This window comes from Rhinolophus hipposideros (assembly GCF_964194185.1).
Source record: "Rhinolophus hipposideros genome assembly, chromosome: 14".
NCBI classification, from domain to species: domain Eukaryota; kingdom Metazoa; phylum Chordata; class Mammalia; order Chiroptera; family Rhinolophidae; genus Rhinolophus; species Rhinolophus hipposideros.
This window is the reverse complement of record NC_138060.1, coordinates 15,417,593-15,443,008: the sequence shown is the minus strand read 5'-3', so window position 1 is coordinate 15,443,008 and position 25,416 is coordinate 15,417,593. Positions and strand designations below refer to the sequence as shown.

The 25,416-nt window shown below is 50.6% G+C and overlaps 2 protein-coding genes across 10 annotated transcripts in view; both read right to left on the bottom strand.

Annotated features, from left to right (window-relative positions):
- The window catches only part of ACOX2 (acyl-CoA oxidase 2), a 28,162-nt gene extending 17,290 nt beyond the window's left edge, over window positions 1–10,872 (bottom strand). The window contains exons 1-9 of one of the 5 annotated variants that reach the window (XM_081072085.1): window positions 10,589–10,872; window positions 7,753–8,013; window positions 7,177–7,339; window positions 6,813–6,964; window positions 6,306–6,413; window positions 3,741–3,860; window positions 3,295–3,410; window positions 2,423–2,595; window positions 273–435 (exon numbers count right to left, since the gene is read on the bottom strand). In XM_081072085.1, the coding sequence (XP_080928211.1) occupies window positions 273–435; window positions 2,423–2,595; window positions 3,295–3,410; window positions 3,741–3,860; window positions 6,306–6,413; window positions 6,813–6,964; window positions 7,177–7,339; window positions 7,753–7,984 (1,227 nt within the window). In that variant the 5' untranslated portion in view covers window positions 7,985–8,013; window positions 10,589–10,872. The remainder of the gene's footprint in view (window positions 1–272; window positions 436–2,422; window positions 2,596–3,294; window positions 3,411–3,740; window positions 3,861–6,305; window positions 6,414–6,812; window positions 6,965–7,176; window positions 7,340–7,752; window positions 8,014–10,588) is intronic. The other 4 variants (XM_081072084.1, XM_081072088.1, XM_081072086.1 and 1 more) reach the window with 4 other exon arrangements.
- Window positions 10,873–18,583: 7,711 nt separating this feature from the next.
- Window positions 18,584–25,416, bottom strand: part of FAM107A (family with sequence similarity 107 member A) — a 57,334-nt gene continuing 50,501 nt past the window's right edge. For all 5 annotated transcript variants that reach the window (XM_081072089.1, XM_081072090.1, XM_081072093.1 and 2 more), the window contains 3 exons: window positions 23,434–23,608; window positions 21,738–21,894; window positions 18,584–21,224 (listed from right to left, as the gene is read on the bottom strand). In XM_081072089.1, coding sequence (XP_080928215.1) covers window positions 21,117–21,224; window positions 21,738–21,894; window positions 23,434–23,608 — 440 coding nt within the window. In that variant the 3' untranslated portion in view covers window positions 18,584–21,116. The remainder of the gene's footprint in view (window positions 21,225–21,737; window positions 21,895–23,433; window positions 23,609–25,416) is intronic.

The window sequence follows — 25,416 nt, the reverse complement described above, 5'->3', positions numbered from 1 at the left end:
TTTTGGTTTTCAGGGCTTTTTGGATTTCAAATGTGCATTAGGGATTGTACACCTGTGTTCTATGTACTATGTGTGATTACTTCCTCTAACATTTTTGGAGCTTTCTGGGGGCCCCATGGGCTGGATTTCCACGTCGGGGTACAGCTCCCTAGGTGCCCTGACAGGTTGGAAGGCTGGGGAAGGGAAAGTGGAAGGGCCCAGGGGCGCAGGACTGGGCAGAAAAGGCCAGCCACCCTCCCAACTCCCGCCTTCTGCCCGCAGACAGCACATACCTCAGGCAGGAGGCTGAAATCTCTGTTCAGGATGGCGTTGTAGGAGCGATGGAAGAATTCCAAGAGGTCATTGGCCAGGAAGTGGAATGCATAGGCCGTGGCCAGCTGAGGAAAGAGTTTCTGCTGCTGTGTCTGGTACTCTAGGACTTTTGCCTCTGGGTCACTTAGGGGAAGAAAGTGTAAGGTTTAGAAGGTTGCTACGTGCCACATCTACCTTCCCAAAGCCAGAAAGCCTTAAACTGACAGTTTTTATGTCTCATTAGAAAACTTGACCCAAACTGACATGAGGCAGTAATAATCTTTTAAAATCCCACCTAACATGAATATCCCCTCATTTCACTCCAGAAACATTGACGTCTGCTTATGGCTGCTGCCCCTTGGGGGCAAGATTTACAAAATACAGCATATGCACTGTATCATCCTGCTAAAATCCACAAAGTTCTGAGTTCTAACACATCCGGTACCCAGGAGTGTGGGTGAGGGGCTGTGGTCCTGTATCCCTGAGGATTTGAACCTTGACCTTTTACTACCAGGTGCACTCACTGTGTGCTGGGAAGTATGTTGAGCCTAATCATTAACTCAGAATGTGAATGTGAGTCCGATGGAGTCCCAGGCTGGGGACTGTGCCTGCCTTGTCCGCTGCGGTGCCCTCAGAGCCTAAGACCGTCTAGCATGCAGGGCCTGCATTAACACTATTTGTGGATTGAAAGAAGGTATGAGAGAGAAGCCTCCATGGCTGATGGGGAGAAACCTGGCATTTCTTCTTTGGACCAGTAGCCCCTCACCTGGACATGTACTATTATGACCATCCGTGGGACATTTCTGCAACTCAGAAAACGGGGCTCCACACAGCACATTGTCGACGACAGCACCTTCCCAGTGCCCCTGTTCTCCAGAGCACACAGCCTCAGCCCAGCAAGCTGAGGCCCAGGCCGGCTGAGTGTGCTATGGCTTTGCCAGAGCAAGGACCCTGGCTAAGGGTCTGTTACGCTTTATTGCACTCCACCCTCAACACCTCCCTGAAAGACCTTTCCTGTCATGCCCATTGCGTCGATGAGGACGCTGAGGGACAGAGACGTGGGACGGCTAGCCAAAGCTCCCCCAGCCAGCAGGTGGCTGAGCTGGTGTGGCCCCCAGATCTGCCTGGCATCCAGCCCTCAGGCCACTGCATTAGACGCCCGATCTGTGTGCCCAGGGAATGAAACACCACCAGACTGTTGGGCTGGATGTTCTCAATTCCAGTCCTGGTGATGTCACTCTTTACAAGTGAGAAAACTTGCCAAGAAGGGCAAAGGACTTGCCCAGGGTCACTTAGCAGAATTAGGCCAGGAACCGCCAGGCTGAAGCCCGTCTCGCGGCACCATGAGCTCAGTCAGTTTTGCTGGCCCTGCTGTACCTCTCGCTTCCTGTGCACAAACTGGGGCAAGCACATGCCCAGGCTCCGTTTGCTGCATCCTGGGCAAGTCCGCGTGGGACATAGTTACTCTAAAAAATGATGTATTGTTTACCTGAAATTCAAATTTAACTGGCAGTCCTGTATTTTTATTTGCTGAATTTGGCAACTCTTGTGTGTGTGTGTGTGTGTGTACACGTGTGTGTACACGTGTATAATACACATTAAAACAGAGTACAGTCAGCCCTTGGTGTTTGGTGCCACGGGGTAGAGGGCGTGTCAGTCAGACACAGCCGTGTGCAACAAAATGGGTCCAGACTTGGCCATACCACCGCTGGGTGCTGACATTCACAGCCAGACAGTCTGATGTGACAGATGCGCTTTGTCAGACACAGTTCCTCACGCCCTGACAGCCACTCAGGAGCCACAGTCACCTGCAACTTGGCAAGTAGCCGACCCAGACGTAGCTGTACAGGACCTGGTTGGACTCGGACAGACAAACTGAGTCAAGGTCTGGTGGTATAGGGCCAAAGACACATGATCACACAGAGCCCGATGGGCCAGACAGGGACAGAATGTCGGCCCGCTGATTAGCTGGAGGGAGAGACCCCCTAGACGTGGCTAGGTGGGCAGGGCCGGGCGGACGTGTAATGCGTGAGCCCTTTCCCTGCTCTGGCAGAGGGACCCTGTCGGGGGCAAGTGCTGCGGGACTGACAGGTAGCCGTGTCTGCAGTGCCCAGCTCTGGGCGCCCCTCACCTGGGCCGGAGCTGGGACTGGCGGCGTATGACTGAGTAGCGAATGGCGATGACGCAGGCCTTCTGCAGCAGCGGCGTGATCTCGCCCAGCAGCAGCTCCACCCGCGTCACCACCATGGAAAGGTAGTTGCTCTGTGGTGTCCCAAGCTTGATGTAGGTGCCATCTGGCAAGACCTGGTAGGCCAAGGACAGGTGCTGGGTCTGAGCCAAGGCTCCCCAGCCGGGCTCACACCCAGAACCGTGAGCCTCCATGTCTTGTGGGAACCACAGTCCTCAACACTGTTTCCCTGGAGTAGGCACAGCTGGCTGTCAGTCCAAATGCGCCCGTATGGCCGTGCTGATGGTTAAAACAGAAACATCTGTGCTTGTCACTAAATAGCCACTGTGTCAAGTGCTCTGGTTCACAGGTCTTCTCCTGGGACATCCTGGACCTTCCCACAGTCCATAGCTAAAGGTAATGCCTGGCAAAATGTGGACCTCCAGAAGTTTCTCCAGCACTTGGCTGGTGTCTGTTCAGTGATTGTGTCCAGGCCTCATTGTAGGTGAATATGCATGTCATCTTTAGCCCCACCCCTTTTCTCTTCAGATTGCCATGCCACCCCATCCCATGATTGCTCTGTCACCCACCCCATGAGGTGAGCATTCACCTAGGAGAACTCTGAGGCTCAGAGAGGCCAAGTGACTTGCCCAAGATCACACAGTTGCTAAGCTGGGGTTTTTCCCAGGTCTGTGGGATACCAGAGCCTCTCTGGGGGAGAAATGTCTCAAACTCAGCGCTGTGGAGGAGGAGCCAGAGCCAGCAGCAGCCTGGGGGTCGGGGGCAATGTCCCCTCTCCAGGCAGTGCAGGCCTGTAACCTCCCCAGAGCCCCGACCTGTGCAAAGCGACTCAGCATGTTCTCCCTGGGGACGCGCACGTGGTCCAGCCGCAGGAAGCCGTTGTCAATTTGCTCAAAGCCCATCTTGGGCCCAATGTCTCCAACGGTGATTCCTAGGAGGAGATGGAGTTGGGAACGTTCATCAGTTAAGCGCTTGCTGTCTTCCAGGTACCACGCACACACACATTCCACGTCCTCTGAGCCTCACAGCAGCCTGTGACACTGAGATTATTATACCTGTTTTGCAGGTGACCAAGCTGAGGTCAGAAAGGTGCTCAATCTTGCTCAAGTCCACTCCGCTAGTTAGCACCAGGCCTGTCCAATGAGACCCTCCCCCGGCCCACCCGCCCAAGGATGACATGTCCCAGCCTTCCCATGGACCTCTGGAGCCCCAGGACAGGGAGGCCCGGTGGGGGGGGTCTCCTCCTCCAGCATGGGCTTACCGGGCAGGGGGCTGTGGTCCTGGAGGCTCCGGATGGGCACGATGAAGGCGTGCATGCCCCGCCGGGCTCCGGAGCACGTCAGCTGGGCCTGCACCAGGGCGTGGGTGGCCGAGCGTCCCACTGAGGGCAGAGAGGAGGCCCCGTGTGATCCCTGGTGTATGAGGCCCTGGTGTAGAGCTGACAGGCTAACCTCATCGAGAACCTGCGGTGAGCGTCTGTAACAGGTGAGGGGGGCCAGCGGTGGCACGGGGAACAGCAGGCCTCAGGCCGCATGGGGGTTTCATCTGCCTCAGAGGACGTGGGTCGGGAGGGTCCCAGGGAGCCTGGAGGGCGAGGGGCGTTTTCCAGGGAAGCCCCACGGGGAAGGGTGTGCAAGGCCGAGGGAAGAGTGTGCTCAGCACCCTGAGGACTGGATCGCCTTGGTGGAGCTGGGCAGTGGAGGAGGTGGCATCCAGGACACCCAGGGACGCTTGTTGCTTGTTCAGGGTACCCCTCAACTCACGTGGCCTTCACTCATCCTTGAAAATGACTGGAACCGTCCACAGAACTTTAACGTGTCTGGCTTTAGAATATACTGGGTTGGAGGGATTTATAGATAGCTGTTTGGTGGCTGGAGGTGCAGGAGGTTCTGTCTAAACAACAGGTTTGTGTACAGACCACCCTACAGTTACACAGGCAGGACCCCCGTGGGTCAGGGAGGCGCAAGGAGGCTGATGGCAAGCCTTAGGGGACCAAAGCTGTCCACACCCCCTGTGCTCTCTTCCAAAGGCAAAGCGTGACAACGGTTATGGATTTTAACGAAAACAGTCCAAATGGAACAATCTGGGAAAGCTTAGCATCTATTAAAATTTGGTTCTACAACAGTCTCCTGAAGTGTGTGCCCTTGAGTCATTTTCTTTGGAATCAAGGAGACAGGACTTTACGTCAGAGCTGCTGGAGTGTGTAAGTCAGGGTGCATGGCGAGAACACTGGTCCTGTGTCACAGGGAGAAGTGTGCAGCGCTGCCCCCTCCCAGCTGGGACTAGGGACTAGGGCACCTTTGAAAAGTCACTTTTCACAGAGAGGGAACCCCCCCTGCCCCTCCCCCCCCCCCCCCCCCCCGCGCAAGAGCCAAATAAATCTAGCAGTGGCATGCTAGAGGCACTGTGAAATGAGCAAGCTTTTTGTTTTTTCTGTCCTCAAAATCCTTTTAATAGGGGCAACCAGTTGGCTCAGTTGGTCCGAGCGCAGTGCTCCTAACAAAAAGGTCACTCACTGGTTCGATTCCCACCTGGGCCAGTGAGCTGCACCCTCCGCAACTAGATTGAGAACGACTTGACTTGGAGCTGAGGGGTCCTGAAAAAACACACTGTTCCCCAATACTCCCCAAATAAAAAAATAAAAATAAAACACCAAAAACCTATTACTAAATCACCTAACTATAATAAACACAGATAATTGCCATTTATCAAAATCCATTGGTACTACTGGGCCCTGTGCTGGTGCTTCCCAGTTCTTCCAGGGCAGGTATGATGAGTCCCACTTTCTAGATACAGAAACTGAGGCTCAGAGAGCAGAGCTTGGATTTGAACTCTCCGATTTCAGAGGCTGGTTACTTTTCTGGTTACCTCGTGGCTGAGAGCCCACTGGCCCACGTGGGACTCGAAGTGGCAGCCTTCGGCGTTAGGAGCATGGAGCTCCAACCACCTGAGCCAACAGGCAGGCCGCTTTTCTCTGCAGTTTTGACAGCAGTCATTCATTCTCTCTCTGCCCTCTCATTTCTCTCTCCCTCTCTGTCATTCTCCCTCTCTGTTAGCCTCTCAACTCTCCCGGTCTCTCTCTCTGCTTTAGTTGGACTTCTCACATTCGTTGTATACTTTTTTCTATATCAGCTTTCACCAAATGGGTCCCCAAGTGCCACAGATGTGTCCTAGGCGGTGTAGTCTCAAATCGGGGGAAGAGGGCCTCGGGGACCCCCTCCTTGGCGCGTGGCCAGTCACTGAGCCTCAGGGAAGCATGGTGCTGTCGCCACCTGGTGGCCACGGGGAGGTGCGGTGCTGGTGGCCTGACTGGTGCTGGGGGTGGGTGTGAGCCTTTCCCACGTGTGGAGCAGGGCTGGGGGGATGTTTTTCTCAGTGTGTAATCCCAGGGCCCTGTGCTCTGGCTGGTGGCAAGCTTTGGGGGCTGAGAGGACCTGGGATTGGGGGAGTGCCTGGGACTAGGCCAACTCTGTGTGTGTGTGTGTGTGTATGTGTGTGTGCATGCACACGTGAGTGGAGAGGTGTGTGGACAGCGTGTATGAGAGAAACCTTGGCCCTCATCCCCCAAAGGTGGGATGGATTTCCTCAGTACTTCAAAGTTCCCGTGGGGGCCTCTTGGCCACTCACTGATGAAACTCTTCATATCCCACCAATTTCACAGAGTAGGAATCTGAGGCTCAGAGAGGTGAATTGACTTTCCCAAGGTCACTAGCCCAGAGCAGGGACTTAATCAGAGGTGTGCTGGACGTCAAAGTCAGTGATATTCTGCTGTCCTGCTTTGTTCTCCTTGGGGACAGATGGGGCTGGGCGACGGATGGGTACTCACGGTCACCCGGCCACCATTTGATGGCAGTTATCGAGGGGCTGTGCAGCACAAACTCCTGGGTATCTGCATCGTAGGTGGCTTCAGTCTCCAGGCCCTGAAGATACGTCCCTTGGAATCAAGGAGGGGAGTTAGACATGGTCTCAGGGTGGGAATCTCACCCGGGGACCAGTGTCTCTGCAGGCCTGGAACCCTCAGGCACCAGCCCAGTATGACTGGGGGAGTCTCCCAGCTGTACTTACAGGCATTTCTTTTACTCATCAGCTGTGGTGGGGACACACGGCCACCCCTGGCAAGGGATGGTTGCTGACATTTCCAGAAGGAATTACTTGCCCCACTGCTCTAGTTATACGTTTGTATAAATTAGAAAAAGACACCATTGCTTCCTCCAGACCCTTGACTGCTGTAACCTTTTCATATTAACTATACACATCTATGACTACGGAGACACAAATGGGCGCTGTGAAACTGTGCGGTGCATGTCCACTGCCTGCAGCAGCCCTGGCTCACCATGTCCCAGTTCTGTCTGGGCATACGTTGCGATGATCTGGAACTTGTTGCAGAGTGGGGCCCATTTGGCAATCTGCTCGTCCGAGCCCAGGCTCCTGAGGGCTTTCACGAAGATGTGATGTAACCCAAAGGCCAGGTCTCCAGAAAGGGTTCTGTGGGGGAGAGACGCTGTGAGTGAGCAGCCCAGCGGGAACGGGCCCAGCATGAGCACCCTCAGCATGAGCAGGGCAAGAGGGAAGGGGCACCGTGTGTCCTGGTTCCCCAACAAGTGCTGCCATTGTCAGGTAAAATAGCTCAAGGGGCTGGGGATTCTGGGGGATCCCAGGTGAACTCCTCTCTGGTGGGGCTGGCCTGGAATGAGCACCTGGAAGCATAATGTAATTCGCGACTGTCTTCCAACCAGCCCAGGCGCTCCGCTATCTTCTGGATGTGGAATTTCTTCTGAATGCTGGCCTCGTAGCGCTCATTCTGGCTCATGAAATAATTATCCTTCAGGTTAAACACTGGGTCGCTGTGGATGATGCTCTCTGCCGGAAACAGAACAGTGGGCTTAGGGACCTGGGTGAGATTCCTAGAACCTTCACATCTTCCCACCCACTTGCCTCATGGATGTGGAAAGGCAGTCAGACGTTACTGACATTTTACAGATGAGATGACAGGCCTAGAGGTGGGAAAGTGCTTGCCCAAGGTTACAAAGCTACGCACTAACAGTACGAGGGCCGCCTAGGTCTTTTGCTGCCTAGGACTCTTCTCTCCCTCAGACAGGCTCAGGGAATATTGATGTGTTAAAGATGCCTGCCAGCCCAGAGGAATGAATCTGTAACAGTTGCGTGTTGAGAGCCAACTTCGTTGTTCGAAGGTGGGACTGCTAGTGAAGGACTCTTCTTCCAAGAAGTTTGTGGGCACACAGCAGATGTTCCATTGCTCAGCCTCCTCTTACCAACTTTCCTCCGGAGAGCAGTGTTCTGGGCGCCTCCATCAAGGATGTTGGTGAGTCGTTCCACATCAAAGGACTGCGTGTACCTCTCGCTCGCTATGTCGGGGTGCACTCGCCTGCTCCAGGGGTCCCCCATCGACACTCGGTGCACTGGGTGGTCCATCGTTGCCTGGATCGGCCTGGCGTTTGAGGAGAGAGTGAGGAGTTTCCCCTTATGTGTGGTTTTGCTTCCCATAGTTTCAGCTACCCATAGTCAACTGCAGTCTGAAAGAATTATATGGAGAATTTCAGAAATAAATAATTCATACGTTTTAAGTTGTGCCCCATTCTGAATAGCATAATGAAATCCCTCGAGTCGCGCTGCGTCCCACCGAGGACGTGACTCATCCCTTTGTCCAGCGTTTCCACGCTGCAGACGCCACTGCCCATTAGTCACTTGGTAGCTGTCTCGGCTGTCAGATTGCCTGTCGAGGTATCGCAGTGCTTGTGTTCAGGTCACCCTTATTTTACTCAATAATGGCCTCAATGCACAAGAGTAGTGATGCTGGCGATTTGGACACGCCAAAGAGAAGCAATAAAGTGCTTCCTTTAGGTGAAAAGGTAAATAAAGTACAATAGGATAATTTCGAGAGAGACCATTCGTGTAACCTTTATTATAGTATAGTTATAATTGTTCTATTTTATTACTAATTATTGTTAATTTCTTACTGTGCCTAACTTATAAATTAAACTTTATCTTAGGTATGTATGTATAGGGAAAAACATGGCATATAGAGGGCTCGGTACTATCAAAGGTTTCAGGCATCCATAGAGGCTCTTGGAAGAGATCGGGGATCAGGGGGACTGCCGTACTTCTGGCCTGGCTGCTCTGAGCCTTGCGCGACGCTAAGAACCTGTGTGCAGGAGGAGCTGCCGAGGGCTGAGCAGTGTCTAGGCAGGCCTGGCATTCTCAGGCGGCACCGCAGCGGGGCTGGTCGGTGGAGGAAAACAACTCTCAAATTCTTGAGTGCCACTCCACCCCCACGCTCCTCCCTGTGGGCACATGGCGTGTACCAGGCCTTGTCTAGGTGTTGTATGCAGGAATTGCTCAGGAAATGGAAGATCAGCATGTGTTCGCCAAGATGTGGACAGGATCTGACTACAAAGCTCGTGCTCTGTCCACTGCAGCTTGTGTCGCAAGCACTGCCTAGGGGAATCCTCACAAGTCAATGAAGATCACACAGAAGGAAATTCATCTTAGATTCAGTGTGTGGCTTCTACCTGCCCGGGATTGGATGGGGTCTGAGCACACAGCACATGCCCTGTCCTTGCCATAGCCCTGCCATGGGACACACCGGGGGGACCTGTGGTCCCCTTCACTTTGTCCCCTACATCCTGGGCTCACTTGGCCCATTTCTGTGAGCCTGGAGGGTTACTGTGGAGCTGAGGGGAGGAAGCCTGCTCCTTGCCTGTCAAGTGTTCGCCCTGGAACCCCCGTGTGTTCCTTGTGGCCAAGGTGGATCCTGCATCCTTCACAGCAAACCCTCACCCTCCTAGAAACCCCTGCTCCCCCACAGGGCACCCTCCAGGTACCGTCTGTTCTAGTTCTCAAGGCTCTCAAATCCATCTGGTCCTCCCACTCGTGTGGCTATCACCCCGGCCACCCTCATCGCTCACCTGGCCTCAGTGTCTCTCTTGTCTGTTCTCCTGGCTGCAGGGTGGACTCTTAAACTACAATCACATCGTTTTCCTCCCCTGCTTGAAGTTTGCTTCTTGGTGCCCACACTTTGCCTCTGCTATTTCCCGGGTGTTTCTAGTCAGCCCCAGCCTCCAGGGACCCCTCCTCTAATGACAGTAGTGTCCCATGGGACAACTGAGCACCTTTTCAGTGCCCCAAAGCCAGTGCTATTAGAATGGACAATATTTACTCGAATGCCCCTTTCCAAGGCAGTGAGTACCAGGGGGGCTGGCTCTGCTTTTCCTTGGTTCCCAGGAGCATAGCTCACAGGAAACACACTATTAATCTTTCCTGCAGGTGGCCCTGCTTTGATGTCCTTTCAGATACACTATGGTTATTATTACTGTTTTATAAATAGGAGGAACCTCGAGAAGGGAGGAGACATTGTAAGGTCATGCAGGCACATGGGATTCATACACAGCCTTCCAAACCCATGTCCCTCAGTGGGCGGCTGGGCCGTGGGCTGCTGACTAGGGCCTGGCATGTTTAGGGAGCACGCCCTCCCCCATCCCTACAAGGTCACCTCGCCCCGTCTTTTCTCTTCCTGCCTCACTTCCTCTCTGCCTCTTGCTCTCTCTGCTGTTGCCTCTTTGCTGTGGTCCAACACTCTGGGCTTTCACCCTCTGACCCCCGGACCCCCTCCCAGTCTGGCCTGTGTCCTCTTCCTGGAACACTTCCCCCGCATGTCCTTGGCTCCCTAATTACCTCCTTCAAATCTCTGATCAGTCTCTTTCTCAGTGAGGCCCACGTGACCACCCTCTTTAAAATCCCAAGACCCCTTCCCCCAGCATTCCCAATCACCCTCACTCTGCTCTACTTTTTCTCTTTTCACTTGTCCTAACATACAAGACCATTTCCACATTTATTACATTTTTGTTTATTCCTGTCTCCCCCTACTAAAAGGTAAACTCCAAGAAGGCAGGGATCTTTGTCACATTCATGCTGCTGTTCTAACACGTAGCCCAAGGCCTGGCCTGAAGGCAGAGTGTAGTAAATAAGTGTCCAGTGAAAGAAAGCAGTGCTCAGGGTCACTGGAGCCATGGGGAAGGCCATTACCGGGTGGCCCGTCCTCAGGGGTCTCCCTGTCCCTCCCCTGCCCCTCAGCCCGCTGGCTTGACTCACCTCTGTCCTTTGCACTGCAGGCCTGGCCGGGCCTCGCTAGCTGTAGGCCCCGGCTGCTTGTCGGTGGCCCAGCCCCTTTCTCCTCCCCTCGAGAGACAGCCCTGCCTGGCTGTTCTCTCAGCTCTCAGCCGTCCCCTCCTGAGTTCCCTGCATGTTCTCTTCTGCCCTCTTGTCTCCCTCAAGTGGGTGCAAGGGTGTCGTGGGAGGACTGCTGTGAAGATTAAGCAGTGTGGATGGCTTCATATGAAGCTGGCTGGGCAGCTACTTCCTCTCCCCGCCTATCTGGCCCTGACTCCCAGAGCCTGGTCCTGCTGGAATGCACACACTGTGTTGTGCCTGAGGAAACCCCACAGCCCCCACTCAGAGTCCAGAGACCTCGGTTCAAATCCCAGCGGTGTGACTCTGAGTTACTTCACCCCTCAAAGCTTCCCTTCCCTTGTCTATAACTTACAGGGTAGAACGGAAAGCTCTGGGTAAACTGTAAAGCCTCAAGCATTTGTAGTTTGAGATAATTATTGTTTTCTTAGTTCCCTATAAGCGAATTTCTCAATTCCCAGGAGTCATATTTGCTGGTGGAATTTCTGATTCTGGGGCAGTTGTGTGAGGCCTTTGGTTGTACGGGGTGCGTCGATTTGTTTCATCAATCCATGTTTCTGAGTGCCCTCGGTTGTCTAAGCACTGCAGCACACAGCAGGAAGCAAAACTAAACTAAACTGAACTGAACTAGTCCCCCGCCCTTGGGAAGCTTCCAGGCTGGGGTTGGGGAGCTGCTGGGGAGACAGATAATCTCAGTAGGAATGAGCAGGGAAACCTAGATGGGATATTCACAACCACTTGTAATGAATTTACAACCTTTTGAACTTAAAACCTTCTTGCCCTCTCTCCCTGCTCCCCCTGTCCCCAGGTCCCTCCTGCTTTATCTGGCCAGCTCTTTACTCCTTCCTCTTAGTACAAATGTTACACTTTCTTGGGAAGTCATCCCAGTCTGGATGAGAAGCTCCTGGGCTTGCTTTGTTAGCTCCGCTTTTGCACCTTGTGGTATACTAAAAAATGTATGTTTGGTCTTTGACCCCAGTTCCTGGCATAGAGCTCCTAAGTGATAAGCTTGTCTTTTGTAGCTACGATTGGGGGCCATTAGATAGCTTCAGGAAGGGGCCTGGTTGCCAGAAAGACCAAACCTTAATTAGAGGGTTGGAACTTTTAGTCTTCCCCCTTACCCAACATTCAGGGAGGACATAGGGGCTGGTCTAATCACCAGTGGCCAATGATGTAGTCAATTATGCCTACATAACGAAATCTTGATAAAAATCCCTAAACACTAGGTTTGTGGGAGCTTCTGGGTTGGTGAACACATGGTGTGCTGGGAGGATGGTGTGCTCGGAAAGAGCACGGAAGCTTCATGCTGCCCCTCACCCCCATACCTTGCCCTGTGCGTCCCTTCCACTTGGCTGTTCCTGAGGTATCCTTTATAATAAAGAGGTAAGCATAAGTAAAGTGCTTTTCTGAGTTCCCTGAGTCGTTCTAGCAAACAACTGTACCCGTGGAGGGGGTGTGGGAATCCCTGAATTTGTAGCCAGTAGGTCAGAACTATGGGTGGCCCCCAGGATTTGCAATTGGTGTCTGAAGTAGGGGAAGTCTTGTGAGACTAAGCCATAAACCTATGGTGTCTGCATTAACCCCACGAGTTAGTGTCAGATTGAATGGAATTGCTGGAAACCCAGCTGGTGTGAAAGAATTGGTTGTTGGTATGATAAACCGCATATTGGGTGTCACAATGAGACAGGATAGTTAACATACTGTTAGGCAGACAAGAAAGTCCCTGGTGGAATAAACAAAAGACAGCCATATCCTAAAACTTCAGGTTTTGAAATAAATCCTTCACTCCAGGACAAAGATATGAGAATGCACCTTGAGGTTAATAAATTATCTCATAAATCCCTTTGGGCCAGACAATGGAGCAGATCTGATAGATACGAATGGAAGTTACTAATTAACATCCTAATCTTCAGGCAATGTGATCTCAACTCCATAACAGCCCATGGTGATAACTTCCCTGTGTAGAGGGTAATATTTAACATAACATTGAGGCAGACCCGAGGCACTTACCCGCCTATAAAACCCCTAAATCATTTTGGCTTGGGGAAGGTGGTTTTCAGACACGAGTCTGTCATCTTCCCTAGCTGCCAGCATCTAGAATAAAAGGCGCTTTTTCTCCTCACCAACCCTTGTCACACTCGTTTTGGACTCTTCCGGCGGCAAGCAGCATGGAACCTGAGTTCAGTAACAAAACCAAGAAACTAACACCGATACACTGCTATTAACTAATCTTTACAACTCATTTGAGTGTGTTAGAGGATTCCTACGATCAGCCTCAGGTTCAATGACTTGCTAGGAGGACTCACTGAACTCAGAAAAAACGGTTACTCTCGTGGTTATGGTTTATTCCTGCAAAAGGATACAGATCAAACTCAGCAAAGAAAAAGGTGCGTAGGGTGGAGTCCAGGAGAGACCAGGCATGCGTGTCCAGTTGTCCTCTTCCAGTGGAGCCATATGGGCAGCATTTAATTCTCCCTGTGTGACAACACGGGTGAAGTACGAAAACCAGGGGAGCTCCCCCAGCCTTCGTGTCCAGGGTTATTAGGCATCGGTCAGAGGCCTGGCCTGCTGGGGGGCTGACCGTAGTTACTCAGTCTCCAGCCCCTAGGGAAATAAACTGGTACTGCGGCTCCGGCCCCAGGTGTTCAGAGACACTGGTCAGGCAGGACATCCCAGGCTGTCAGGGATGCCAGTTTTCTCTTTGGAATGTGCAGCTTTGAAATCCTGCTGTGTTAGCTATTTACTGCACATTGAGTTTGGCCAGTTTTCCCAATAATGTCTTTTTTCTCGTTTAGAACCCAATCCACCATTCCCCATTGTATTTAATGGGCCTGTCTCCTCCAATTGGTACAATTCCTCAGTCTTTCTTTGTCTTTTATAACCTTGATATTTTCAATGGTACTGGTGAGGTGTTAATTTTTAGAATCGCCTCAATCTGAATTTGTTCTGAGATTAAGCTCTGGATGTTCTTCTATTTGCTTTTTGATACCTCATGTACATAACATTTTGTTTTTGTTTATTCACATGCATTTGTCTCGTTACTGATTTCATCCTGTGTTGCCAACAGACAGAAATTTAACTCCTCCTAGATAAGATTAAGATACTATTTTGTGTTCTTATTTTTATAGTTTTAAAACATTTAACTTTCATTTGCAGTATTTTCTGTGTATGGTATAAGGTGTAGATCTAAATGAATTCTTTCTTTTATATTGCTATTCTCTTATAGAGACATTTATTGTTATCTTTCTAGAACAAATTCACTTGCTGAATGCATGAATAACTATTGAGGAGTAGTATTGTGTTCTCTTAGTATCGCATATATTAACTTCTTGTATTTGATTCTGTTTTGGAAATAACAGTTCTGTGTTGGTGGTTCATTATTTCTGCCTTATTTTGATATCATATGGTTTTATAATTATCCTTTTGTTATGTTTTGAAATTTTAAAATTTGGTAGAGTTGAGCCCATCGTTTATATGTCTCTCTCTCTCTCTCTCTCTCTCTCTCTCTCTCTCTCTTCTCTCTCTCTCTCTCTTTCTCTCTCATTTCTTTAATTGTCCTCCCTTGGCATTCCTACTTGCTTATTCTTTGAGATGAATTTCTGTAGTGGACATCTATTGTTTTTGCCTGCTCAGCAACCCTTCCCCTTATTTTGTTTAGAAAATCCTTCTTTTAGATTAAGAAGTACAAATTGCCCATTATAAAAATAGTCACGGGGACGTAAAGTACAGCCTAGTGAATATAGTCCGTAATATTGTAATACCTATGTATGGTGACAGATGATTACCAGACTTATCGGGGGGATTACTTTGTAAGATACGTAAATGTCTAATCACTATGTTGTGCACCTGAAACTAATATAATATTGTATGTCAACTATACGTGAAAAATTTTTTTAAAAAAGAAAATCCTTCTTTCCTGTGAGGAACCCATATGCTTTGGGTGGGGTTGCTTCTGCCTCCCTGGGGACAAGAGGGTGGGCAGTAAAAGAAGTAGATAATATGGGGATGTGCAAGGTATGGTGTGTGAGGAAGTATGGAGTGACACCTCCCCACAAAACGAGGACTGAGAGAAAGGCAGAGGGTTTGGAGGTGACCAGCCATGAGGGAGGGATGGATGCCAGACAAGCTTAGGGACTAAGAGAAATAAACAAGTGGCAATAGGACTTGGAGGGGTCAGGTCAGTGACAGGTATGACAGAATGAAACTGCTGAGGAAAGGGAAGATGATAATTAACTTTTATTGAGGATTGGCCACGTGCCTGGCACTTGCCAAACATTTTCTGTTTGCTAACTCAGTCCTCTCCACAACTCGTGATGCTGGTATTACTAGAACGCTCATTTTGCAGACAAGAAACTCAAAGGTATTAAGTAACTTGTCAAAGGTCACCCATCTGTGAGTGACAGAGCTGGGTATTGCACTCCACCCCCAAATATGAAGTCTGTCTGACTTTGTAGCCTGGGCTCTTAACAGCCATGCGGTCCACTGTCAAGATGTCCTTCAAGGAGAGAGAGAAAGAGGAAGAAGGAACTTCCATCCTTTGAAACGTACCAGGCTCGGGCTAGACACTTGTTATGTTGTGTCAGGTCTCAGGACCTGAGAGGTGCATAGTAGGTGCTCAATGCATGTTTCTTTCCTTCCTGCTCCTTCCCCAAATTTCTGGGCAGGCATCTGAACCCTTATGTCCCATTTGGCCACTGGTGTGAGTGGAATGGGGCTGGAAGTTGTGTCCCTGGGGCCCACTCTGCCAGACTGGTGTGGGCCAGGCCACCTGCGGCTGGGAAGGAGGATGGAGGGAGGCCATTTGGTTTCAGCAGGCTTGCAGAATGTTTCTGGTGACAGATGGGAAAGCTTAAACGTGGGCGCTTTGCAAAACATCTTCCTGGAGCCTCCACCAGCAAATGCTGCCAGCATAAATATGTGAGCTACAGTCAGGCAGACGTGGGTTCACATCTCGCTTCCCTCACCTACTGACTCTGTGTCTTTGGGTAGTGGCTTTGCCTCTCTAAACTTTGAATTCTTCACCTGTGAAATGGAAGTAATGACAGTCCTGGGGGGGAGTAAATGAGAGAATTCATATAAAGTATTTAGTCCAGTGCCTGGCAGGACACTAAATGTTCAATAAACATAGATAGCATTATCATTATCTGTATCATTGATCTTGGAAATGTGACCCAGGGAGTTGCCCAGGTTTGTGACAAATACCGACTGGCAGAGCTGGGGCTTGAATCCAGGTCTGGGTACAGAACAAGCAGAACACTGGTCTTGCTGGGGGAATGAGCGCTTTAGATCAGGCGCCCCAATGTGTGGGCTTCAGTGGCCTGGGCCCAGGGGAAGCCCTTCCTTGGAGGGGGAGCCCCGGCTCACTTAGCTGTTGCCAGGCAGCCCAGGAGAGCTGCTACGGTCGGCAACCCTCCTCGTCTCTCTGAAGTCCTTTCTGGGAAGTAAACAGGCACACTTAAGGAAAGGGCCAGTTTTGGAGAAAAAGCCCAGCCTTGTGTCTTCTCTGGGTGAGTGAGTGCCAGCTGATCAAGTCAAATCACTGCGACAGGCTGAGATGAGAGCAGTAACCACCAGGTGGGGGAGGGGTGTATTCTTGTGAAACCCAGCACAAGGGCGCACCCTAAGGTAAGGCCTGGGGGGAGCCAGGTGGTTGGGGGTTGGTGGGTCTTTGGGGTACTGACACATCAAATCATTTCGGCCACTGCTCAGCCATAGGTCCAGTCCTGCAAGGGCGCAGGAATGCCACCGCCCTGGTCGATTCAAACCTGTTGGTGGGCTCTAGAAACTGGTGGCCATGGGGGTGGGGCCGTGACATAGTGGGTGGGGCCATGGCAGTGGGTAGATGGTCCTCACTCCAGGATTCACGATGGTCTATGTTGGCCTGAGTCTATTTTTTTAGGTGGAGGTCAGATCTCTTAAGTTCAGATGGACAAATGTCAGATCGAAGGTGAAATAGATTCCCGAATCTTTTGAAAAGGACAGGATGGCACAAGAGCCTCCTAGGAGCCCCTTCTAAGAGCAAAGCCTGGTTATAATAGAAAAACACGTGTGTGCGGCCGACTGACAGCTCTGTGTGAATCTCATCTCTCCACAGGAATGGTTTGTGACTTGTCAAGTCCCTTAATTTGAATTCACTTGAGCTTTGGTTTCTTCATTTGCAAAATGGGGATGAAGATACTGAATTGTCATGGGTGGTGATATTGCTGGCCTTCCATAACTGCAGTGGTCATTACTGCCACCCACTCACAACCTTTTGGAACACCTACTATGTGCAGAGCCCTGGGTAGGACTGGTCAGGGTGAGCAGAATCAGACAGGGTCCCTGCCCTCACGGGCCTAGGAATCAGCATAATATCTAGTGTGGCCAGGGTGCCCTGCAGAAACTACTGGGACCTGAGGGCTCCCCAGGAGCACATACTGCAGAACCAGGGAAGGGGCACCCTCCACCTGAGGTCTTCCCTGTCTCCCGGGTTTCGTACTTAGTCCTGTCTGCCATTGAAGAGGGTGCCCCCCAGATCCAGAGCAGGACTTGTGGTCTGGTGAGTGTGAGAATGTGAGAACAGGGCTTGCTGCTCTTGGCTCCCGTGCAGGGCAGGTCTGATGTCAGAGCTCCGGCAGCAGCCCTTTTCTTCTCCAAGGTCTCCAGGGCTGGGTCGTGGCCCAGAGAGTGGTGTGTAGGAGCCTGTAGGGCCCAGGTATTCTGATGAAAGCCCAAGAGGTCAAAGGAAAGCTTCTGGACCAAGCTGACATCTGTGGGCCAGGGTCAAAATCATGGAGGCAGGAGGCAGGTGGATGACGGTGATGGGAGGAGGATGGGTGTATTGCAGCCCACACCTGTTACATCTTTTCTATGCCCGATGCCCTATTTGGCCATTGCCTTTCCTCAAAGCTGTGAGTGGGGTGGGCTGGGATTTTTGTCCCTGGGGCCCATTCTGCCAGAGTCACAGGAGCCGCGCCACCTGCTGGCTGGGAAGGAGGAAGGAGGAAGGCCATTTGGGAATCAGCAGTAAACAAGGCAGACAGAAATCTCTGCCTTCGTGGTGCTGACATTGTTAGGAGAGACACACAATCCAGAAGTAAAACATATAATATGTTAGATGGTGATGAATGGTAAGGAGGAGAAATAAGGCAGGCAAGGAAGGGATAGGAAGTGGGCAGGAGATTTGAGATTTTACACGGGATGACTAAGGTGTGCCTCGTTTAGCAAGAGCATGAAAAATGACCTGAAGAAAGTGAGGGTGTGTCCTGTGTGGCTCTCTGAGGGAAGGACACTCCTGGTCATGGAATAGCAGATGAAAAGGCACTGAGGTGGGGCGTGGTTGGGGATCGTGAGGAGGCAGGCTGGCTGGAGCTGCCTGAGTGAGGGGGAGAACCGTGGGAAGTAGGTCAGAGGTAAAGAGGGAGCTGGACGTATAGGAACTTCTAGGTCACAGGAAGGGCTCTCCTGGGAGCCAGTGGAGGCCTGTGTGCAGAGAAGTGGCAAGATGTGCCTTTGATTTTAACAAGATCACTTGGCTGCTCTGTTGAGAATAGGCTGTAGGGGTCATGGGTAGAAGGAAGACCAGTTAGGAGGAGGCCGCTGCAATATTCCAGATGTCTTGTTTCCTACTGCGTCCCCCAGCACCTGGTGTGCTTCCTGGCACAGAGTGGGCACTCAGCAAATGTGTGGGTGAGTGGTGTCCAAATACCAGTTTTCAGACTGGTGCCATGTAGGCTCCATCTGGAGAAAATGTAGAAAAACATCCCAGGCACTCCTGCGGGGGGATCCTGATCTCATAGGTTTCTGATGAGAAAGAGGAGTCTGGACTTGCAGTACAGTCTGCAGGTAATTCTAGGTAACAGGGCTGCCTTTCTGTGTCAGGAATGTTTTTGTCTGCAAGTAACAGAGACAGACAAACAATGGCTTACACAAAGAGGGTTTATTTTTATTTACAGGAATTCTGGAGGAGGGCGGCTGCGGGCGTTGGCTTGGTCAAGTGATGAGAGGGTCCGTGGCTTTGAGAGTCTCTTGGTCTTTTCCTCATTGTAGCAAGAAGGCTGCTGTGGCTCCAGGCATCACATCCTCAATGAGGGCAGGAAGGAGGGAAGGGCAGAGAGGTGTCACCCATGTCTGTCTCTTTCGTCAGAACAGCGTAAGCTTTCCCAGAAGTCCCTGTAGACTTCCTCTTAAATTTCACTGGCCGCACCTGGTTCCACGCTCACCCCAAGCGGCACAGGAGGCTGACACAGTGAGAATCTGGATTTACAATCTCTACCGTGAGGGGCGGCTAGAGAGAAGTTGGGACTGACCACTGGGGAGTGAATGAGGGTGTCTGCTGTGGCTCCACTGGACAACGTGGTACTTGAGGTCCCCTCTACTTCTGGAGCTTTGTCTCCATGACTTGCTGCCTCCACGGGGCACGCGGTGACAACTGAGTGAAATCCCTAGCATTCTCTTGGAGGGGCCTTTTCCAGCCCAGACTCTCTGTCTTGCTTCTCTTCACATGTCTGCATGACACACAGACCGCTGAGGCGGCTTCTTTGGGAAAACAGTGGTCTTTTTTAGGGATGATACATCACTAGCGTTACTCTCACCTGGCAGACATTTAACATAGCCGCACCACTTTCTCACCAAGACAGTCACCTTCGAGAGCCTTTCAGCGCTCACTCTCACACACACTCACTCACACACTCACACACACACTCACACAGCCAGCATGTTTCTATTTACACGCCTACACTAGCCCCCCACACAGGAAAAGGACAACATGTTTGGTCACCCTCAAACCACCATTAGGCGGAAGACCAGGATGACCTCGTTCCTCTTGTAAGGCCCACTTCTGGTCCACAAATCAAACAGCATCCCAGGGGCAGTTCTTTCTGGCAGTTTGGGGTCGGGGGTGGGGTATGTGTGTGAAAATGCTTTTCCAGCACTGTCACCCTAACTGACGGGTTTACAAAGTCAAAGGCAGGGTTTTTATTCTTCAGGGGAAAAAGAAACAGGCCTTGTTTATTGTCTAAATCTTTAAAAATAGGATGGGAGCAAAAGATGAAAACATTTAGTATCACATGGAGGGATTTTTCAGGAAGAAAAATGGGTAAAGTCACTGGAGCTCACCCAGGTGACAGAAACCAGGTAGGGGGCGGGTCTTGGGTTCAGAGGCTGAAAATGGGGACTCAAAGGAATGGCAGTGGGGTCTTCAAACCATTTGTTTGTATTTCCAGAAGCCTATTGAAATCACGGGATGTTTGCTCTCCATAGGCTTTAGGAAAAGGTAAAACAAAACAAAACAAAACAAAAAACCACTTTGTTTTTGGCTAGAATTGCATCACAACACTGTGGTAAGAAATGCAGATTGGCAACTATATACATCTCTGTTGAAAACCACAGTCACACACCTGACACAATTTTCTAGGAGTTAAAAGACTTCCCTGGGGTGGGCTGGATAATAAAGAGCCCTGGGGGCTGCAGAGGCAGGTGGGAACCCCCATGGCAGAGGTCCATGGGAGTTGGGGGACAGAGATGGTTTCCGAGATGATGTTTCCAATACTTAGCACTCTCGGATGCTCTAGCCTTGCTACTTAGAATGTGGTCCTCTGTGCAGGAGCCTAGAAGCTTCTCAGAAAGGCAGAATCTCAGCCCCCATCCCAGAGCTACTGAATCAGAAGCTGTAATTTAACAAGATCCCTAGTGATTCGCAGGCACAATAAAGCTTGAGAAGCACTGTTCTGGACTTCTGGGAGAGGAAGGCTGCAGCCCTGGCTAGGTATGGGTACAAGGACTGGGCAGGGAGGGCTGTGGAGAGGAGAAAATACTGTAAAAGCATGGGTAAGGGAGTAAGGCTGGCAAACTCTAAGATGTCTTTCTTAGTACCCTTCCCACCTGGCATGGCATGAGACCCAAGGCCACTTGAGGGCTGCCTTGCCCTTCTTCAAGGACAGCTGCACTTGAACCGTTTTCCCCTGGGTTGGCTTTCAAGGTAGGTGCCCCAAGATGCTTCCCTTAGTTTCCCCAAACCTGGCTGCAGGCAAAACCAGGGGCAGGGAGGTTCTCTGAGACCTGTGAGTTGGGCCCAGCGAAGCAGGGCCCCCTGGGGCCTGGGCAGAACGGAGGGCTGGTCAGACCAGGCAGGACCCTGTCCCTTTCTCAACGCTTCTAGAAAAACTCTCTTCAGGGAGAGGTGTGTTGTGAAAGTTTTCCCAGCAGTGGCTTCCTCTTGGAGCAGAAGGGGTGAGTGCTCAGAAGGAAAGTCCTGGGAGCTTAGGGTTCCCCCAGCTTTGCGGGCGTGGGAGTGGTTGGACGGGCAGGCTCTCTGGGGCAATGCATTTTTACAGGAGCAAGCGTGAACATCACAGATGTCCCAAGGTCCAGGGCTGCCAGACAGAAGGACTGGAGGAGGGTGTGGGGACCACGGGAGGGTTGTGGGGGGGGGGCGGATCTTCAACAGCCACCTTTACAGCACTCTTTCTTCACTTGTCAGCGTGGTGATTCTCCTCAGGTTTTCCCTGACTTTAATAAATTCGGGGGCACGGTCCTCTTCCTTTTCAGGTGGTTTTTCCAGCTGAAGGAGAGAGAAGCAGAGGTGTGAAGTGGGTGGGGTTAGGGGAATTCTGAGTCTCAAAAGCCACTGGGTTTGGACCAAAGGTCCTCTCTGGGGAAACAGAACCAGGGATCAATTTTGCCACCAGCCTGGTAGCTGAGGGGACTGAGCATGAGACTAAGTGCTCCCCGTGAAGCCTAGTTCAAATTGCTTACCTCCTCTGGGCCTCAGGTTTCCCATCTCTGAAATGGGAATGCCATCTGATTCACAGGGCAGTTGTGAGAATGAAATCAGAATCAATATGCAATAGATTGGGCCAGTGAGGAAACAGGCTGAGAGAGGGGACGCTGGCCCAAAGTCACACAGTGAAGTGAGCAGCAGAGTGAGGACACAAGCTAGTGGTGGACTCATGGTCCAGTCATTTTGCTCAACCTCCTCCCTCTTGCCAGCTGCGGCCACATGCAGAGCCCTTCCCTGGGCCAGGTGGCATTCTTGGAGAAGGAGCGGGCTGGCGCTCGGGGACCCCCCACCCACCTGGTTCAGCCTCTGCTGCCGTCTCAGCAGCTCCTGCTCAAAGGGGCACTGTAGCCGCTTCGCCTCCAGCTCCTCCATCTTCTTCTTGATGATCTGGTTCCGCCTGCGGTGCTCCAGGACACGCTGCAGCTCCGGCTTGCTGTCCACGCCCAAGCCCCTGGGGTGGGAGAAGCCGTCAGGGGACCCCAACTTCCCGCAACCCTGTCTCAGGGCTACATCCTGTAGTGACACCAACCTACACCGTTCTCTCACACAATCCCTGGCAGCCCCAGAGGTGGAGCCCTTACTGTCCCATTGTACAGAGAAGGGGCGTGAGGCTTCTAAGACACCGGCCAACTCACCGCTACGGAGCGGCCGAGTGAGAATTTGTACCCAGGGCTGTCTGACTGCGGAGACCAAATTTTATGTTATTTGAGGTTATTTTCTCAGCTTATATTTTCTAGAGGTGGAACTGCTTGGTCAGGCTCCTTTAAAACTTTTTGGACACATATTCCCATTTGTCCCCTCTTAGAAAAGGTTGTCCAACTTATACTTCTGTCACCCTAGATATACAAGGGTGTCTATTTCTCCCCATCGTCACCATCCAATCTTTTTGATTTGAAAATCTGGTAGGCAAGAAATAATATTTGATTTTCATTTGTTTGATTATTAGTCACATCGAACATTTTTTGAGATGTTTACCAGCTATTGGCATTTCCTCTTTTTTTTTCAACTCTACCTATATTTTGTTCATTTTTCTCCTATGAATTTGTAAGAGATGTGTATACATCGTATATTAATTTTTGTCTGTTATTTGTATTGCAAGTATTTCCCCTGATTTGTCTTTAGGCTTTTTTAAAAATTGTGGTGATGTTTTTTGACATTAAAAGTGATGACTCTAAAAGGCAATCAGAGAAATTCTCATGACATGCTAAGTGGAAACAAAACAAAACAACACCAGGGATACAAAATGTTACCTGTTGGCCGCTCGGCTGAAAACAAGAATGAAAATCACAGCCCGCGCCAATACTAACAGCGGCCAGTAGAGGGAGCTGCGAAGGCGCCGCCGCCTCCATCCTGGCGTTGGTGAGCCGGGAGGTTATTTCCCAGGCCTGGGAGAGGAGGGAGGCTCAGCTTCCCTCTCCCCCTTTCTACATTTTCTCAGTTGCTAAGTTCCAGGCCTGTCACCTCAAGCCTCTCTCTGTCACTGCATCCCCCAGCCTCCCTGCTCCACTGACGCCTCCTCCAGGATTGTGATACCGGGGCTTGCAACTTTTCTCCTCTGGCTTACCTTATAATCTGTGCCCCAGCCACACGGAGCTACTCTGTTTCCTGCCTGTTTGTACATGCTCATCCATCTGCTGGGAACATACCCCATCAAACCACCCATCATACCACCTGGCTATGCATTCATTTCCTCTGTTAGGGCAGGAACATTTCTTCTTGTACCCCCAGGTCTGGCACAGTGCCTGGCACATAGTAGGTGCTCAGTAAATGCATGTTGACGGCAGGCACAAAGTGGGTGGTTGGGAGGGAGAACAGGGCTTTTGGACCTTCATGATTTCTGGTGACCACGTGAGGCACCCTCAGCCTTTCTCAAGTCTCCAGGAGCCCCAGGATGACTGCCAGGCCTGCCTTCCATGATGGGCACCTTCCCACACCCCAGCAGGCCTGAGGAGGTGCTGGCCAGGGAGAAGCAGCCGAGCTCCTTTCCCACCTTCTGTGGTTCATGAGCAGCTCTCGGTGCAGCTCCTGGTGGCTCCGTGAGGCCTTCACAGGGTTCAGCAGCTTCTTGGGCTTGATGAGCTCCGGGTTCCACTCTCTGTACTCGGGCCGGGCCATCAGGCCTCCGATGTCCGCCCGCTCCCTCTGGATCTCCGAGTACATTGAGGCTGTAGAGATGGGTGGGGGAGTTGGTCAGAGCTGGGTCCGCAATCTCATGCATCCCCGTGGGCACAGTTGAAGGTGAAGGTTTTGGATGGTGAGGAAACTTGGCCACCTGTTTACTGTGCAGCCCTGGGAAGGCTAGCTGACTTTCTGAGCCTTAGTCTCCTCATTTGTGAGATGGAAATAACTGACTCTGTGCACAGGGTTGTGAGGATTGGAAATGACATTTGTAACGTGGGGTATAGAGGGAAAGTGCTACTGAGTCACAAAATACAGGTTGACAGGTGCAAATGTTTTTGGCCTGACTTTGAAAAAAATGTTTCCCTTCTGTAAAAGGAATTATGTTTTGAGTTTCTGTTTTTCAATGAGCTTGTATCATAAAAAGATATTTAAAAAGAACAATACATACTTGTTAAAAAAATTGGATAAATGCTGTGATTAAAAGAAAATACCACCCCTTATTGTTCAATTTCCCTATCCATAATTCCAAATTCTCCTGCGGAAGCATCTGGGTTTCTGTTTCTCTGGATCAAAGAGGACAGTATAAAATCCCGAGACTGCTATGTCTCTAATTGCACAGGGTTGGTTGTCATCTTTAATGTAGGTGTCTGCCTTGATGGTCTCACTTCCACCATAGCAGCTTGAAATTTGTCAATTTATTTGTAATTCAGGCAGAAGGGATCCCTTCTCAACAAGCTGGCTACATATCCTTGAAGTGCCCAAAAGCAAGTGCAGAGACACACACACACACACTCAGATATAGAGAGAGAAAGAGAGAGAGAGAGAGAGAGAGAGAGAGAGAGAGAGAGAGAGAGAGAGATTTCTTAAGAAAAAAAATCTCACGGGGGTGGCACAACCTGGCCATTAGCTGCTTATAGTAATTAGAGGGAAAATTTAGGCATTGGCTCTGCCCCCTTCATGAGTCCTGCTTTTCTGAAGTTGAGTCTCTACTATATGCCAGGCACTGGCCGTGCTGGTCTGGTATGTAGTAGACACTCAATTAATATTTGTTGGTAATTGATAGTAGAAACTTTGAAGTTGTATAGACGAGGAAACTGAGGCTCATGGAGATTGGTCTTGGGGAACTCGCGCCTTAAGGCATGTGGTTTCCATGTGGCAACTAGGGAGGTGTGTCCCCACCTCACTCACCAGGCTTCAGTGCCCCCTCTTGAGGACCACCATTGCCTACGCACAGACCCTCACTTCTCCCCCTACCCCACTAGGAAGACATGAAAGCTATTTTCTGGCTGAGTGGGGTTTTATGGATGAACAGGAGTTCTCCAAATAAACTAGATAGGGATGGTGGTCTGTGCAAAATCCTGGAAGTGGGTAATAGCTCAGTGGGGTTGGAAAATATAGGAGGAGGGGGTTTGATGGGGTGTAAATTGCAAGGTGACATGTAAGGGAACGTAGGCATCAAAGGGGAGACTGCCTTGCAAACGGTGGCATGCCAGATACACTTTTAGCATTTCTATTATTAACTGTACACTGTGCTGTTAGGATTAAGTGAGAACACATTTGTAAAGGTGCTGTGTAAACGGGAAAAAGTGTTCATTATTATAAGATATTTTGGATGTAGCCAGACTAAGTGTCAGAGCATAGAAACATATCTGCTAATTTTTTTTCTTGAATTCACATTCTCAGAACTGTTTCTAAAATGAGAATTCCAATTCTCCTCTTTTTCATAAGGCTGTTGTTTCTAGGTTATGTCTTTCCCAATTTTTTGGTTCTTAAAATATGATTATGGTAGTATTTAGTTAAAAATAGGCACTTGACAAAATAAACAGTTGGCCATATCAATTCTCTCCCTGTT